The sequence below is a fragment of the Sceloporus occidentalis genome, unplaced genomic scaffold (assembly GCF_023333645.1).
Source record: "Sceloporus occidentalis isolate IW3139 unplaced genomic scaffold, rSceOcc1.0.p SCAF_5, whole genome shotgun sequence".
Classification (NCBI taxonomy): domain Eukaryota; kingdom Metazoa; phylum Chordata; class Lepidosauria; order Squamata; family Phrynosomatidae; genus Sceloporus; species Sceloporus occidentalis.
Window position 1 is genome coordinate 29,854,918 of NW_028316985.1, and position 16,386 is coordinate 29,871,303.

At 37.8% G+C, this 16,386-nt stretch overlaps 2 protein-coding genes across 2 annotated transcripts in view; one reads left to right on the forward strand and one right to left on the reverse strand.

Annotated features, from left to right (window-relative positions):
- LOC149311852 (metalloproteinase inhibitor 3) overlaps window positions 1-9,243 on the forward strand; it is a 47,109-nt gene extending 37,866 nt beyond the window's left edge. Inside the window, exons 3-5 of the mRNA XM_089528060.1 lie at window positions 2,374-2,485; window positions 4,066-4,187; window positions 4,645-9,243. Of these exons, the coding sequence (XP_089384186.1) occupies window positions 2,374-2,485; window positions 4,066-4,187; window positions 4,645-4,842 (432 nt within the window). The 3' untranslated portion in view covers window positions 4,843-9,243. The remainder of the gene's footprint in view (window positions 1-2,373; window positions 2,486-4,065; window positions 4,188-4,644) is intronic.
- Window positions 1-16,386, reverse strand: part of LOC149311851 (synapsin-3-like) — a 245,201-nt gene that overhangs the window by 175,513 nt on the left and 53,302 nt on the right. The window contains exons 5-6 of the mRNA XM_089528061.1: window positions 14,499-14,655; window positions 11,597-11,686 (exon numbers count right to left, since the gene is read on the reverse strand). Coding sequence (XP_089384187.1) covers window positions 11,597-11,686; window positions 14,499-14,655 — 247 coding nt within the window. The remainder of the gene's footprint in view (window positions 1-11,596; window positions 11,687-14,498; window positions 14,656-16,386) is intronic.

Here is a 16,386-nt window from a genome sequence, read left to right on the forward strand (position 1 = left end):
AAGTAAGATGGTGGTAATTCTATGTAAAGCTAATCATGGCAGAGCAACTAGTTCATGGACATTTTGAGCTTGGTTAGATTTGACCTGTTGACTCTCCAGGGAAAAAAGCTGTTTCCTCCTTTTGCTAAGTGGTTACTTATTTGCTTTCCAGTTGATGAGCAGATTTCACTTAAACCTGTTGCTCTGGACGTTCCTTTGCCAATTGACCTCTTGTTATGTAATGTTAAAAATTCTGCCCTGGTTTATTTTTCTTGGCTGCTACTTCTCAGTCATAAGACTGGCTTAATATCTTTAGAAGAATAGGGGGAAAAGAAGAATGCATATTCTGGCAGTGATGATAGAAGTCTGAGAAATATTAGACAAAGTAAAGGTTTAGAAAAACAGCCACTTGCCTGCCTCCTAATACAATAATTCTTTTAATAAGGCATCATCCAGCTAAGTATAAAAGCTGTTAGGCAGTGAAGGCTGTTTTGTAAGCCATTACAAACCAGAGTTACGGCCAAAACCATTCTTGACACACCTCCTTCCCTGGAGTGGAATTTTTGTTTGAGGTCTCAGTCACCTTTTTTTTTAAGCTGGTTCTGTTGGTTTTACATATTAAAATGCTTGGGGTATTGCACTTATGACCGGATGAGAACAGGTAAGGTTGATGACAGATTCCTGTGTTTATCTAAGCAGAGGGAAGCAGCACCAATATAATTTGTAGAGGCTACTTAGTAAATGGTATGTTTTGACAGCACAACTGGAGTTTTGATTTTTGATTTGATTTTTTTTGTGAAATGCTAATTTATTTCAAAACTGAATACCTAAAGAAATATTTCCATATGATTTTAATCCACGATGCTTTGTTATTGCTTGCTAATATAAAGGCAGCAATGAGGGAGTGCCCAGGAGTACTGATACTGTCAACATGCCTAGTAAATTAGGAAAACGGGCAGCACATACAGTCGACAATACTTTTGCCCCCATATCATACTCAGGTGGAGGACAAGAAGAACTATAGCTATAAGGGAAAGGAGTTAACATCTCTATCACTGTTTATTAAAATACATGACAGAAAAACCCAATCCTGTTCTGTGACACTAGTTTTTAATGTCACTGTGAAATGAGATGAGCCACATGATTTGCACATGGATTTTTCCTGTATAGTGCCACTTAATCCCAAAGAATGGGGATTGCTTATCAGACTGCTGATTGAACAAGAACTGTTGCTATGCCAGCAGGCACTACCAGCCAACGCTCGTTAATACTTCGTTCTCTAACAGTCATTTCTTATAGGACAGGATTGTGGTGAAATAAGTATTCCAAGAATAATAACACTGCCTTGTTGGTGGTTCTTTCCTGATGAAAGTAATAATCTTTAAGGGTATTCTTCTGCTCAGGTGGGTACTGCACAAAGTATAGGTTGCATAGGAAGAGTCCCTTTAACAGATGTTGTTAAGGGATAAAAAACAATGATATGCATCTCAGGAAACTTTTCTTATTTCCATAATCTCCTTTTGCAAAGGCAGCAAGATGTATGTGTTACTCTATGGCAGTGTTTGCATGGGCCAAATAATACATCCTTTCTCCTGTTCTCAGTCATTCTAGAGATCATGTAGGGTCCAATCTCTCATTCATGTGCCAACTGCCCTGATGACATACAATCAGTTCAGTACTGAATCTGCATTATAACACCCCTAAAATGAATTTTGAAATCTCAACTTTTGCTCTGGCTCTTCCCAGAAAATCCATAGTGATGCCAGGTAGCCTGGTACCCCTGTGGTCAGAATGAGGCATTCAGCCATGTGAATGATGCTGGGCGCCTTATTTTGGGCCTCAAAGGGAGATACTTGTACCAGTGCTGGCAGCACCAGGTGGCATAGCTGGATGTAGATGTGAACAGCTGGCTGGTATTACTCTGGAGTGCCTGTGTAACAGGGAATTCAAGGCAACTGCCCCTGGAGTATTCTGGCCCATGTGTGCATATCCTATGATAAATTATAGAACATCTGTTCTACAGATCTAAACTCTGAGCAGTCCTCTATTCAGAACTGTACTCCTCTGAAAAGATCAGCTCTATGGAAACATAAGAGATACTCATTTTTGTGTATGACTAAAGGAGCTGAGCAAGGGGTTCAGTAATGTCAAAGGAACAATATAATGCATTTTTATTAGTGGCCTGTTCATATATACACATGGGTGTGATGCTATATCAGCTCCTCTGCTTGGTTTTCTGGAGCCTGAATGAGTCCTAGAATAATTGTTTCATAGGACTGGAGTTAGTATTTAGTCAAGAAGCAGGATGCTTAAAATAAATCAGACCTCTCTTGTTCTTATTGTTGCATGACAATTTATAACAATGCTTCTCTTTCCCCTTTCCCTCTTTTAAAGATGTACAGAGGTTTTGACAAGATGCCACATGTTCAGTATATCTACACAGAAGCCTCTGAAGGTCTTTGTGGGGTCAAGCTTGAGGTCAACAAATACCAGTATTTGATTACAGGTAAAGAAACTGTAGAATTCTCTGTAATCTTTTACTTTCAGGCTTCCTTTGTTTCAGCTATATATTTTTTAAAGCAAAGCACCATAGGCTACAGATCAGTGCTAGTGAACATAACTTGCAGGTATTACGCAACCAGCATTCAACATTGCACCCTCACCCTCCGATGTTCCAAGTCAACTGTTTTAGTCATGGGTGGGAAACCTCAGTACCTAAAGCTAAATTGAAGAACCTTCAGGCCTCAAGATGATATGATGATGATGGTGATGGTGATGGTGATGATGATGATGATGATGATGATGATGATGATGATTTATCCTGGTACAGGACCGAATGTGGGAGTTGAAATTCAGTAACATTTGAAACACCATGAGTTCCCTACCCCAGCTGATAAGAATGCTTCCTTTATATTCATAAGATAATTAATAGAGGCCTCTTCCTGAGTACCCTCTTAATATGAAAACCATAGGCTGTCCACAAAGAAGATGGCTGTTTCAGCTGTAGCTCCCTTTGTGTAATGTTCATTTGGTGACCCTTTCTAATGTCCTTTCTCTGCCAGGTTTAGACAAATTTATACTCCCTGCCCTTTTAAAGTACATATAAAAGAATTTTAATAACTGATCTTGTTTTAATGATATTCTTCTATGTAGTATTACTGTGAGTTGTAAATTAATCTTAAAAATAGTTGATCTTGTTTTGTGTTTTAATTCTTTAAAATTTAATATTACTGAGTTGCCTTAAGTCTCATCTGTGAGAGAAAGGCAAGCTGTTAACCCAGTAAATAATGTCATATATTTTTTTTGGTCTCTGTTGGCTCTTACTGGTTTTATGTGATCAACTGACAGTTACTAGTGTTATTTTTTATTATTCTTTCATTCTTGCTTTGGATCTTATTGTTAGAAACTGTACTTCTACTGTTTTAATTTTGTTTTATATTTGATTTTCTATGTTGCTTAGAGAATATGTTTTATGCATGTTTTACAAAGTGACTAACCAGTATAAATATAAATAATAGTCTGTCTGAAAGACAGCTCCTTGTTAATTTTTTTTACAAAAAGTAAAAAAACTATCAACATCTCAGAATTCCAATTTAGTTTTTTGTAGACCTGAATATTTTTCAATTGTGGTACCTTTATTATTATTACTATTGCTCCTGCTGCTTCTGCTGCTGCTACTACTACAGTCTTGATTGAAATGTGTCAAATTTGCTCTTTCTAAGTACATGTTCATTCAGAAAGACATGTTGAGAGAAGGTTAAACAGAAAACGTGAAATGTTAAATTTCTATAATAAATTAAAATTAAGAGAATTGCCTTAAAAATCTTCCCCACACTCCAAAACATGTAGATGTTAAAAGAATTAAGAAGCCCTGCATGAGGATGCAGAGAATAGAAGGACAAGCTTTTTGTGCTATAGGTTGCTTTATTGGAATGGTGTTGCTGTCATATTTGTACATGGAATTAAAGTGGCTCTAACAGCTGGCAACAAATTCCAAGCTGTCAGTGAGATTGGAAATATTATTAAATTCATTAATCTAACAACTGGATGACAGTGTAATAGATAATTTGTACATTTGTTTTCTAGGCCGTGTTTATGATGGAAAGGTTTATACTGGACTGTGTAACTTGAATGAGAAGTGGGATAGGCTGACTCTCTCCCAACGCAAAGGATTGAACCATCGTTACCATCTAGGTTGTGGCTGCAAGGTATGTGCTGTTTCTTGCAGACTTCCCTCAAATGAATGACAACTTCATACATTAAGGCTGTTCTGGGAAAGGTGTCTAAAAAAACAAAACAAAACCCCAGAGGAAAATGAAAACAGTGTAGAAATGAAGAATGTATTCACTTGGCATGTTTCTCCCATTAGGCTTAGGAATGCCAGATTCAGTAAGGCACAGGCCAAAGGGAGGGGACATACTTTTAAGACCCACTAGTTTTAAAAATACTGGAGATAGGTTTTCAGGGTAGGCAGAGTTTATGTATGGATCTGGATAGAAATACCTCTTTAGTCATGGCTGGTCTGATGGTTCCTAGCCAGGATGGCAAATTTTCAAAACTTTTCTCACTAAGAATGTAGAAATTCTTGGTTTAGAGAATCTTAATGCCCCTGATTCTTCTTAAACATTCAAGCTCAACTTTTTGGTTTTCTTTGTGTAACTACAGATTAAACCCTGCTACTACCTCCCCTGCTTTGTGACCTCCAAGAATGAGTGCCTGTGGACAGACATGCTCTCCAGCTTCGGTCAGCCAGGGTACCAGTCAAAGCATTATGCCTGCATCAAGCAGAAGGAGGGCTATTGCAGCTGGTACAGAGGATGGGCACCTCCGGATAAAACCATCATCAATGCCACAGATCCATGAACATCCAAACATCTTTCTTTCTTGTTCTTTCCCTCTCATGTGGCTGAGCATTCTTTGGACACTAACTCATATCAGATCATGATGGCAACCATGATATTAGTGCCTCTTTCTTGCAAATTTTAGCACTTCGAACTTTAAAAAAAAAACCTATGCCGTCTTAACTGATGTTTGTTTTGTTTTGTTATAAATCACTTTTTTTTAAAGAAAATTTACTCTCACCCATTTTGGTCGGAAGATATTTGTCTGGGAACTTCTATTTGCACACCAGATGCATAAGGGAGCTTTTGCTCTAAGTTATATATCACTATATATATAGCAATATAATCTATATTTTTGTAGGAAAACAAAAATCTCAAAAATTTCCCAGTTGACTATTGTATCACAGTTGAACCTCTCCTTCCCCCATACTTTCTTCATGGCTTGTTTTCTCACATGTTCAGTCCTTGGGTTATGTAGATAAACATTTCAAAAAGCAACCAGTTAGGATTAACAATGTGAGCAAATGTAAGACGGACATCAGATGAATAAAAATAGAAAATTACTGATGTTTGTATAAGATGGAGTACTTGGGTAATTCAGCTGTTGTGTGAATTAAAAGCACCCTATCAAAATGCCTGTTATGTTTTAGATGCAAATCTTGAAGCTCCATGGCAATTCTGGGTTTGCACATGGCATAAATAACAGCTTTTAAAAATCAACACCAATTAATGAAGCTAATCTCTTTTTTAACTGCAAATGTAGAGCAAACCAATTTAGAACCAAAACACCTCCAATCATTGTAATTGTCCTAATGTGGCTGGAGAGCTGCCCTTTCAGTATCTATTTCTAAAAAAACCCACCCCAAATAGACGCAAACATATCAATACAAGATAAAAAAATAAATAAACTCACACAGAGTTAGTTGGACTGGGGGCAAGGGGAGGACTGGAAAAGGAACAAAAGTTTAAACTTAATGTTATTAGTGTAAGAAATCAGCTGCCAAAACTGCTTTGCTGAGTGAAAATGTATATAGATGTACTGACATAAGCTATTTTAGACAGAACATGGAATTGTTTCTTGCTACAGACTATGAAAAATTCAGTTATTCTTTTCAAAGCAGCAATCTTCACATTCCAGGTCACTGGTTAGTGCTTTATTTTTGTTTTAATTCTGAAGATGTTAGAACTGCATTGGTTTCTACAGTAGTAATAATAATCTGTGTTTTCTCCCTCCCTGTGCACTTCCCATCTCTCCTTCTATCACAATAAGGGCCAATATAAACAACTGTTCAAAGAATGGTCACCATGTTTTCCACTTTCAACATTTTATGTGATGGAACAGTTTTGTGAAAGTGCCCACAGTGTACGTAAATTATAAGATTGGTCAATATTCTGAAAAACACGGCTTTTCATGGTGCGGTAATTCATGATTTTTGTTATCCTGAAGCCTTTTCACAGTATTTTGTGAGCACTGAAAGGTGAGGAGTTCACTCCTTCGATATTTTTTCCTCCTCTATCTGTACCAATATGCAGAATGAAAGCAGAAATGGGTGTCTGATAGGATAGGCAGAACATTTATAAAACCCCACTTTTCCTGTTACAGAAGGGCTATCTAAAGCTCTAGGTCTCAACAGTTAAAAACCAATCATTTTAGAGGGCGTCTATTTGATTAATGAAATCTATGGTCCTTAGGCTCACTTAATTTTCTGTCAATAAGGATGCAGAACCTGACTCTCCCATCTTCACTGTGGACTTCATGATTTGTTTGTTTTTATTTGGAAAATATCATATAAAATATCTTGTGAAAGAAATAAAAGTATTTTACATTTTAATGTTGTTAAGGAGCAGAGTTACTGATGGGATGGGCAACTGTGTTTTACTGGAGTGGAGTGAAGATCAGTTCCCCCCCCTCTTTTTTATTGTTATTATTTGTCTTACTGTGCTATCTTCTGTTCATTCCACCTCGGTATTGCCCTACAATAAATATAAGTGTGCAGATAGCTGCTCCTTCATTGCAGTGAATAAATGCTTATTTGGAGGGGGCTTAATGTTTGCATTGTAGTCTGAAAGATACTGTTTATTTGGGGTTCAGGATTTTAAAACTGGGTGGATGGAATTACTGGACATAGAAATTTGGCACTTCCTAAAGACCATTAGACTACTTTTGTATGACATCTAGTTTTATATAGGAAGCTGTTTTAATATAAACAAGCTTTCAGTTATTCAATCCCTTGTCTACAGTTGCATCCAGCCCTAGCCTGTGGATTGATTTAGTCCAGTTTTATCACCAGAAACTTATAAAGAGTGTTTTTGGTCTCAAGATTTCATCCTATACAACAGTATACATTCAGTTGTCATTCTAACAGTGGAACTGGATTTCAGAGCCTGACATTCAGATCAAGAAAAGGGGTAAAATGAGTTTTATGAAGCACTGTGGGCACTGTGCCTGATTTTGATTTTGTACAGATTCACCAGAAAGGAAACACAAACGTCAGGGTCATTATTAAGAAGAAATACGGTAACTGGTCCTTTCACAGAGCCCCTGGTGCAAAATGGTTCTTGAACTAATATATTAAAGAGTCCAAAGGGCTAATGCTGCTGTCCTAATGTTGTTGCTCCCACATTCAACCTAATCCATGGAGCTCTTCTAAGAGCACAGCCATTGTCATACAGAACCACAAACAATTACAGTCTCACCATATTTTAGATAGAACTGGTGCTGAGAAAGGACCCTTCTCTATCATAAAGTCCATTATAAGAACCTTGACTTTGCTATACAAATGCTTGCCAGAGTATATTAATACTCTCATTAACTTTTCAAAACCTTTGTGCAGCTGTGCCATATCATACATGGTTTGAAGGCAGGAGTTCATTTTCTAAGTAGTCAATAGGTCTGTCAGTCTCTGTATTAGATCTTGCACCATGCAAAATTAAATTGGGACTCCACTGAAGTCACCTTTCTTTTGAAATGGATTTAGTAAACTAGCTTATGTTGCAGCAATTCAGCAAACCAGTTATATGAATTTCTGTAAGAGTAGAGGAGAGAAATACCTTGTTTAGCATGTGCTGCAGTGGTAATGATTAAGCTACAGTTTATAAGCTTTCTGGAGATAAACCTGGCTTCAGCTTGGTTTTTCCAGTTTCTGGAAACCATCCTGGCTTGGGCTCAAATCTTGAAAAGTGAGAAGTGAAAGCACTGCTCACTGATAGTGCCAGGATTCTGATCTCTCTGGCCAAATGGCAGCTGTAAAAGGTAATGCTTATTATCTTTAAGAAGAATGTTAAGCCTATAGCTGAGACATTATAGTATTACGGTCAATATACTATGGAAACCTCTTCACTTGCTAAGAAAGTATGAGTCCTTACACACATTGTAATATATATAAATGCTTCATACAGAACAGATTAAAATGGTCCACCAAGCCAACAACGCTCTTTCTTTTTATACATGGATTTTGATTTGACACTGCTAAAGATAAAAGTGATTTGAGGGCATGCCACAGTTAGGCAAGCATTGGCAACAGAGAACAATCTTTCATCTTACAATGAAGAAATCATAATAGAGGGTTTTTGGATTTGTTTTTGCATTTTAATGGGAAGTTGAATGGAGGGGGAAGAACATGGCAAAAAATACATTTCTTTGGGGAGGACTCCAAATTTTTAAGTGAAGTTACTAGATTCAGTTAATCTTTACTTAAATCTAGAAAAAATTACTAATAATTGTATGTCATTAAAAACTCTTACTAATCTTTGCTTCATTCCCTCCCATAAGAACTCTTGCTATCATTCCCATTTTATAGATTGCCATGGTAAGAGTGGGACTTGAATCAGGAAAGCCTGACCCAAGTGCAACCCTCTATCTACCACATTGGCTTTTAGCATTGCAGCTGCTAAGCTTAGATTTGCACTTGGAATATGGGCCTGAGCCATAACTGTCAAAGTCAATGGGTGCCTTCCCATTAAATTCAAAGGTTTTGAGACAAAGGTCTGTGTAAGCCCAGCTAAGAAACCCAGACTATGCCAGAGTAAAGATGCTTACTTTGAAGGAAGTCAGCATACAGCTGTGATCTTAAAATGTAATTCTACGTAGACTTACTATGGAGAACCACTGATCTCAGTGAGGTTCCTGAACATGAAGGCATAGAACTAGGCCATAAATTTGTCTTCTGGTCTTTTCTGCAATACTATCTCTAACAATATTGAATATTAGAGTGGAAGAAAACTCAGTCTGGGAGAAATCTCCTCCCCAGAAGGAATGTACTTTTTGCTAGGTTTTGTAGCACTGTTTACAGTTTTCCTCCTTGTTTTGTTATTTATAAATTTTATATTCATTGAATGTATATTGTCTTTTAAAGTAATAATGTTCACTTTTTATAGTGTTCTTTTATTCTAAAACAATAAAATGTTTTATTTCTATCACATAGATTATGGTTCTTTTGTTCTTGGTTTATAGAAATATCTAACTGGGTACTGTTGTCTACAAGCAGATCCATGAAAGGGTTTGGGTGTCTTTTCTTGCAGCTCTATTTTACCCATATTTACTATACTTTCTGTCTTTCTCTCTTTAACAGGTTTTCTGTGGTAGAGAAAAGGGGGAGGATGAGTATGAAAATAAAAAAGGTTTACAAGTGGTAATCAATCTGTAACTATAAAATTCAGTGATTGGGGCAGGGCAGTGATACAATTAAAGCCATATCCATTGACAGACAAGTTATGACCAGAACTTGACAAAGTTAGCAGTCACAACCATCTTCTCCAGCATCCTCATGTCTTCACGTGAAATGGGATCTGTTTTCTGACATTCTCACTTTTATATTTCAATGGTTGCTGATTCTGCAAATACACAGAGTGCGTGCTCACACATGGGATCACAGAGAAAGAGGGTATGCCTAAACTGATGTGTATGTGCTTTCAAGTCACCAGTGGATTTATGGTGACCCCATGAATTTTGTAGGATTTTTTTAGGCAAGGAATATTCAGAGGTGATTTTGCCACTTCATCCTCTGAAATACAGCCTATTGCACCTGGTATGGTTTCTCATCCAAGTACTATTCAGGGCTGACCCTGCTTAGTTTCCATGAGCTGATGGAATCTGGTGCCTTTAGGGTGTTTAAGGATACCAACAACTATTAACAGAAGCCTTAAATGGGGCAGAAGGTAAGGAAGTACCTTACCCTTGCTATCCATGGGGGATCCTTAAGTCCCATTCTTCTCAATGGGTGCACACTCCTGCTTGCATCACCGTGTGCACGCACTCCCATTCAGAAAGCTGCAGCTTGCCATCCACAGAAGCTCAAACTGGATGGCAAGCCTGCACTTGGCGTGAGTGCACTGTATGATAGTACTCTTTTTTGCACAATTTGTATTGAGTAAATTCTACAGCTCAGAATGAATGGGGAATAAATTGCTCAAACATTTTAGCATGTATTCCAACTCTCTCTCATAAAGACATTAAACTGACAAATTCCAGTTTATTAATATTGTGAGAGTAGAAACCTGGAGTTCTGTATAAATGATTATAGGTCTTGTTGAGATGTCATGAAAATAATGAGCATTCTAGAGTCCATTTTAGGACTGCTAGAATGAAAAATCTCAAAATGGAAACAGTTTGTGGATATGGCACAGAAGACAACAGTTTGTGGGTGCGGCAAAGGAGACACATTTTTCAAAGAATCTTCACTGAATAATGTCATGGATTTTTATCAGGCAGCAATTGTGTCACACGTTTATCAATAATGTGAAATTCTACACCCCATTTCTCCAACTTAGCTCATTCATTAATCATGTTCCTATGTTTGTATGTAAACTCATACATTTTTCCAAGTGCCTTACTACACAGACTAAACACCCAGTTTGCTTAGATAACTGGAACATATTCCAATATACATGACAGTGTTTGTACTAAAGATGATTCAACACAACAAAACTAACACAACTGGCAACAAAGTATGATACCATCATGAATGTAAGGCCTTAGGAAGGGTGAGCATCAACAGCCTGTGCAATGCTCCCTTCCAATCAAGCCTCTGAGAATCCCTGCATTCTTCTGTCCATCCACTTGCTACTGCCTTATTTTTTTTAGCCAATGTGAATTGCTATTACTCCAGTTCTGATTGCCAAAATTAGTGGCACATGCAAGTGATGGCCATCAGGCCTGGCCCAAAACAGTTTATGGACAATCAGGTGGAGTCAATCCATATGCCTTGGATCCAAGGCCAATCCAGCTGCAGGAAATTCCACAAGAACTTCTTCCTTGGCCTGACTATAAAGGTACAACAATTTACAGATGAATGACAATTTGTTGCATTTTCATGACATTAAAAAGCCCTGCTGCTTATAACACCTACCTCACTATGCCTAAAACAAGGGTTGGGCCTCAAGGCCTGAATGGTCAGAAGAACTGGAGAAATTTTGGAATGGTCATGCTAGGTGAAGAGAACAGGGCTCCTGTACATTTAATGTTTTGGCAGAAGAGGAGATTTCAGCAGATATTTGAGTGACAAACAGCACCTCCTGAAATGTCTTTTTCTGTACAACTGCTAAAGACATAGGAGCACTGTTCTGTATTTCATCTGGCAACCCTGCTGTGAAAAAGCATGATGTACACACATCAACTTTTGCAGAGTTTTTGAGGGTTCCCCAAAACTGGGGAAGAATAATTCCTGTGAATGCTATTCCATTTTTCCTGACACATTACTACCTGTCAGAGACAATCTTTACTCTTCCTTTGTGCCATACATAGGATATTCAAACACAATCAAGCATAGGGTGCTTACCATCTGTTTATGGCTTGGGAAGAATGTTTGCTCTACAAGAGGAAACTTCTCAGGACCCAGAGAGTTGAAGATCTTTATCAGCTGAGAGAACTACAAAAAAAAAAAAAGAGATTATCTATTTAACTTTGCAAACAAGAAAGTACACATACGATTCCTATTCCACCTAAAGTTATCAGCATCTTACCAGTCTTATCAAGAAACAACTTTAAAGGTGTTTAGTTCTGACTTTTTCCTGGAATGCACCCAACTTTTACAGATGCTTAGCAAGACAACCTTGGGAGATATCTCTCTGAAACTGATTGCTTTAATCTCCCTTTATGATCTACCATTATATCCTAATTTTTTGTGATGTGTGTAGAAATTTTAAAAAGCTATAGACATATGGACATATTTGGTTTCCTAATACACATCAGTAAAGGAGAATTGAAGCTGGATTCCTGAATCTTGATTCAGATTTGAATTCTGGAATGAAATGGATTGGATCTGGATCCACAAAAAGCATGCAAATTCAATTAGATAGATGGGTACTACTTCTCAGTGAGAAAGTAACAGTGTTTGGTGCAGTCATGCTTGCCACATGACCACCAGAGAAGTCCTCGGACAATGCTGGTTCTTCAGCTTAGAAAGAGAGATGAGCACTACTCCCTACAGTTGGTTGCAACTAGACATTCATGTCAATGGACTACCTTTACCCTTCACTTGGACTTGGAGCCAAATGGGGCTCCTGTTCACAGCCTCTTAGGCATCGAATAGATAAATTAGACTATTGCTTCAAAGGGAAAAAATAATTTTTTGAGAAAATACAAGGATATTTTCCTGGCAGCATGTGGAACTGCACAATGTCATCGCCATGTGAACCCAGAGATCAACAAATGAGAGACAGACTAAACAAAATAGCCTTCGCCTGTCCATTCCTGTTGATTATTGTTGGCAACACAGGCTGTTGATGCAGCAACTCATACTAACCCTGAATATCTGAAGAGAAAAATAAAATAAAACTGTTTTGGCTACTCAACAAATGAACACAAAAGTTTGATGTCATGTGGGTCTGTGTGAGAGAAGGAAGGATAAACACAATAAGGAAAAGAATGACATATTAGGTACTTTGCACTTATGTAGCATAGTAAAATATATATAAAGCTAGTCCATAAAAGGAAAGGGATTAATCACTCAAATGGAGCTTCTGCATGATTAAGCCATTCATTCATATGCAAATAGGAAGTTATATGCCATTCTTCTACCACAGTGTTAGAATTCAAAGACATAACTATATTTAATACTACTACTACTAATAATAATTTTTATTTGTATACCGCTTTTCCATAGATCAAAGTGGTTTACAGACTATTAAAACAATTTAGTCTGGAAAATCAGTATTCAAAGGGATCTTGTAGTACCTTTGTGTTTCAAAGGTGATTCTTTTCCCATATCTCCATTCTGGTCTGACAAGTAGGAATTTGAACAGACATCTAGGTATGGAATAGTTTTCAAATTGATTTATTCTGTCACCTTTATTGCTTTGCTATTTTTCTGGCAGGTTTACGCTTAACTTTTTAATTTTCACTCAAGATTTGATAAACCAAGATTTAGTACCCTACAAGGCACATAACAGGAACAGCTCATTGTTTCTCCCACTTATTCATCCTTGCCTCCTGTAGCCTTTTTCACCTTTGAACTCTCTAATACAATCTGAAATGGACATACTTAAAATTCAGTTTGTGGTTATTTGAATAAGCCTGGGTGCCACCAACATCACAAGCACATCTGGTGAGGATACGAGAAAGAGTCTTCTCAGTAGATTCTCACAGGCTTTCAGACTCCCTTCTTAAGGAGGTTAGGATGGCTTCTTGCCATCAATCCATCAGCAAATGATTTTTTTTTTAAATTCTGGGTTTTAGGAACTGACTACAAAGGTTTTTAATAGTGTGCTGTTTTGATTTTTGTTGAGTAATATTTTAGAGAAAAATCATATAAATGATTCATCATCACCACCTTCTAATCCAAAGAATAATTGTGCCAAAATGAAGACTGACAGCATCCCATGAAGGTCAAGTTGCCTGATAACTTTCCCCCAAAGCTGGTGCTAATTTGATGTCCAGTGAGACGTTTGCCCCAGAAGTTTGCCCCTGATTTCTGTCACTGCCTCAGTTACTATTTTACTACTAATACTACTTTTGTTCTTTCTATTCTTGGCAGGTAGTGGCTGCCATCTTTGCTTTTCCTTCTTCTTTTGTCAGGTGGGTACAGGACCATGAAGGATGCTGCTATTTCCATGGCTGAATTTTCTTTTTTGGGGGGCATGTAGCTGAGGTGTAGTCCCTCAACTCCTCTCTTCCTCCTCTTGTTAGGAGGAGGTGCAACAGTCACCTTCTTTTCTAACTTAAGTACAGTAATGCTAAGTGCTCTAATCCTTATTCAAAATAAATTTGTATAGAATTACACCTTAACATAATTTTATTGATAGGTTGCAAAATCTTGAACCCTAAGAAAATATTATTATTTTACATGTATCTTTATCTGTATCTGTATATTGTTGCCCAAACTCCATACAGGCTATATCTAGGTAAAGTTTTCATCGTTGAGATTATGTATAAAGGCTTCTATACAATCATGACAGACATCACAGCTCTGGCCAGTGTGACCATATCCAACTTTGCAATTGTATAAAATATTAACATTTGTAAAGAACTGCAGATTGTTTAAATAACTGATATCTATACATATTCAGGAAAATGTTGACAAGGATACGTCTTTTGCTGACTTCAAATATTTACTTGTAGACAATATGGTGCAGAAGAACTAAAGTGTTAGATTTTGAGCTTTTTAATATATGCGAAGATCCAAGATTTCTCCTTCCATGTAAGGAATCTTTTAACAAAGGTGGGAGGAGAATACCACTTACCACCCAGGGTTTGCTGCAGAAATTGTAGATGGAGAAAAGTGAATTGACACTGGGGACTCCGCCATATTGCAGGCCAATGACAAGGCTGCGAAAGTCCTCTCCTAGTGCCATGCTGTAAGCATGCTGCCGGATGAGAACAAAGTCAGGCTTGAAGGATCTAGGAGACATAATTAGAAGATACATTTTAAAAGTGAGATAAGACTGCCTGTTCTTATCCATTTAGTTCAATTTGTGTGCTCCTCTTATTTCCTTTTTCCTTTTTCCTTTGTGTTTTCCTTTACTTATTGACAATTTCTTAAGTTTCAAGTGTGACATGAATTATTGTCATGTTATGAAAGATATCAATAAATAAAACTCTTCATTGTCTGTACAAATAATGCTTACAAGTCTCCAAATACAATTCTCACAGTTTCCAGTACAGGCAAGTCACACAGGAATGGCCTGTAACAAGGACTAAAGATAGTAAACTAGTGTGCGTTACAGACCACCCAAAACAGGTGGTCTGCTGGCGCCATCATTTGCTGCGCCGAGGAGCCCCAGCGGCCAAACCACGCGACTCCTCGGCGCAGCAAAAAATAAGCCACAAAAAGCAGCTCCTTTTTGCGCCCTGGAAGTGGCGCCACAAGTGGCCAATGGTGCACTCGTGGCATCACTTCTGCAGCGCGATATGCGGATTCTAGGCATCCGCGACATCAAGATGAGTGGCACCCATGTAGAATGGGCGCTGCCATTTTGTACACGCTCTGTGCATACTAGGGTTAGGGATGTCCGGAAAGGATGCCCCTTTCTAACCCTAGTATGCACGGAGTGCGTACTTTCCGCCTATGCAGAATGGGCCATGGATAGAAAAGTGTCTTCCCAGCAGTTCTCTTCTTGTGGGTTGGGGGGAATCTGGTGACAGTTTTTCCAAAGTGCTGCACAGAAGAGGAAAAACAGAGTTTTTTGACTCTTGGAGTTGGACAACAGTTGCAAGCATGAAGAGAGAGATGATATTTTTGAATATTAATGAATGTATTCATTCATTTAAAAACATGTTCACTTTTAAAACATTTATTTCCCATAGAGTTCAGTAGCAACTAATTTCTACGTAGCTGTTCTTTTCTAAACAGTTGTTTCTTGCCTTTAACATCACTGCATCTAAAACAGCACAGAAGCGCAGACCGATATATACAGTGGTTGCCTCTCATTTCTTGAATTCCTTGTACACTTTTAAAAACATTTTAAACCTCAGGCTAAAGATTATGTTTTAGGATCTGCTAGAATTTCAAGGGGTGGGAGCTTTGCTATTAGTACACTACAGCAAAAATGAATTTTATAATCCTAAAGACCATTCAGTAGTCCTATTGAATCCATAACTAAATAGTAAATCAAGACTTATGTAAATATTATTGATTTAATTGGGATATTCTAGTTGGGACTACTAACAGATTTATTTAGGAGGAATCTAGCCTATTTCATCAGATTTAAGGATGGTGTGTGTTTGGGTGGGCTGCAGTACATAAAATCTACCCCCCCTCAAAACACAAGCCCTTATTAAGTCTTTACAATGCCACAAAACTTTGTGTACTATTTAGCTCAGGGGTAGGCAATCTTTTTGAGCCGGGGGCCGGGTTGCTGTCCCTCAGACAACTGGGGGCCGAAGCCAAAAAATAAATAATTAAATAATTTTTTTTAGAAATTAAATATATAAATAAACCAGGACAAATGTAGGACAAAATTTTCAAATGGAAGACACTTTTTTTAAAAAAAATGGAGGACACGCAAAAAAATTTGCTGATTTTTAAAAAAATGTTAATATAAATGCATGTTTCTGAGGCTTCTATAGACAATTGCCCCCCCAAAGGCCCCGGCGGTAATCGGCGGCAGGACTGGGCTGGGGCCGGTCCCA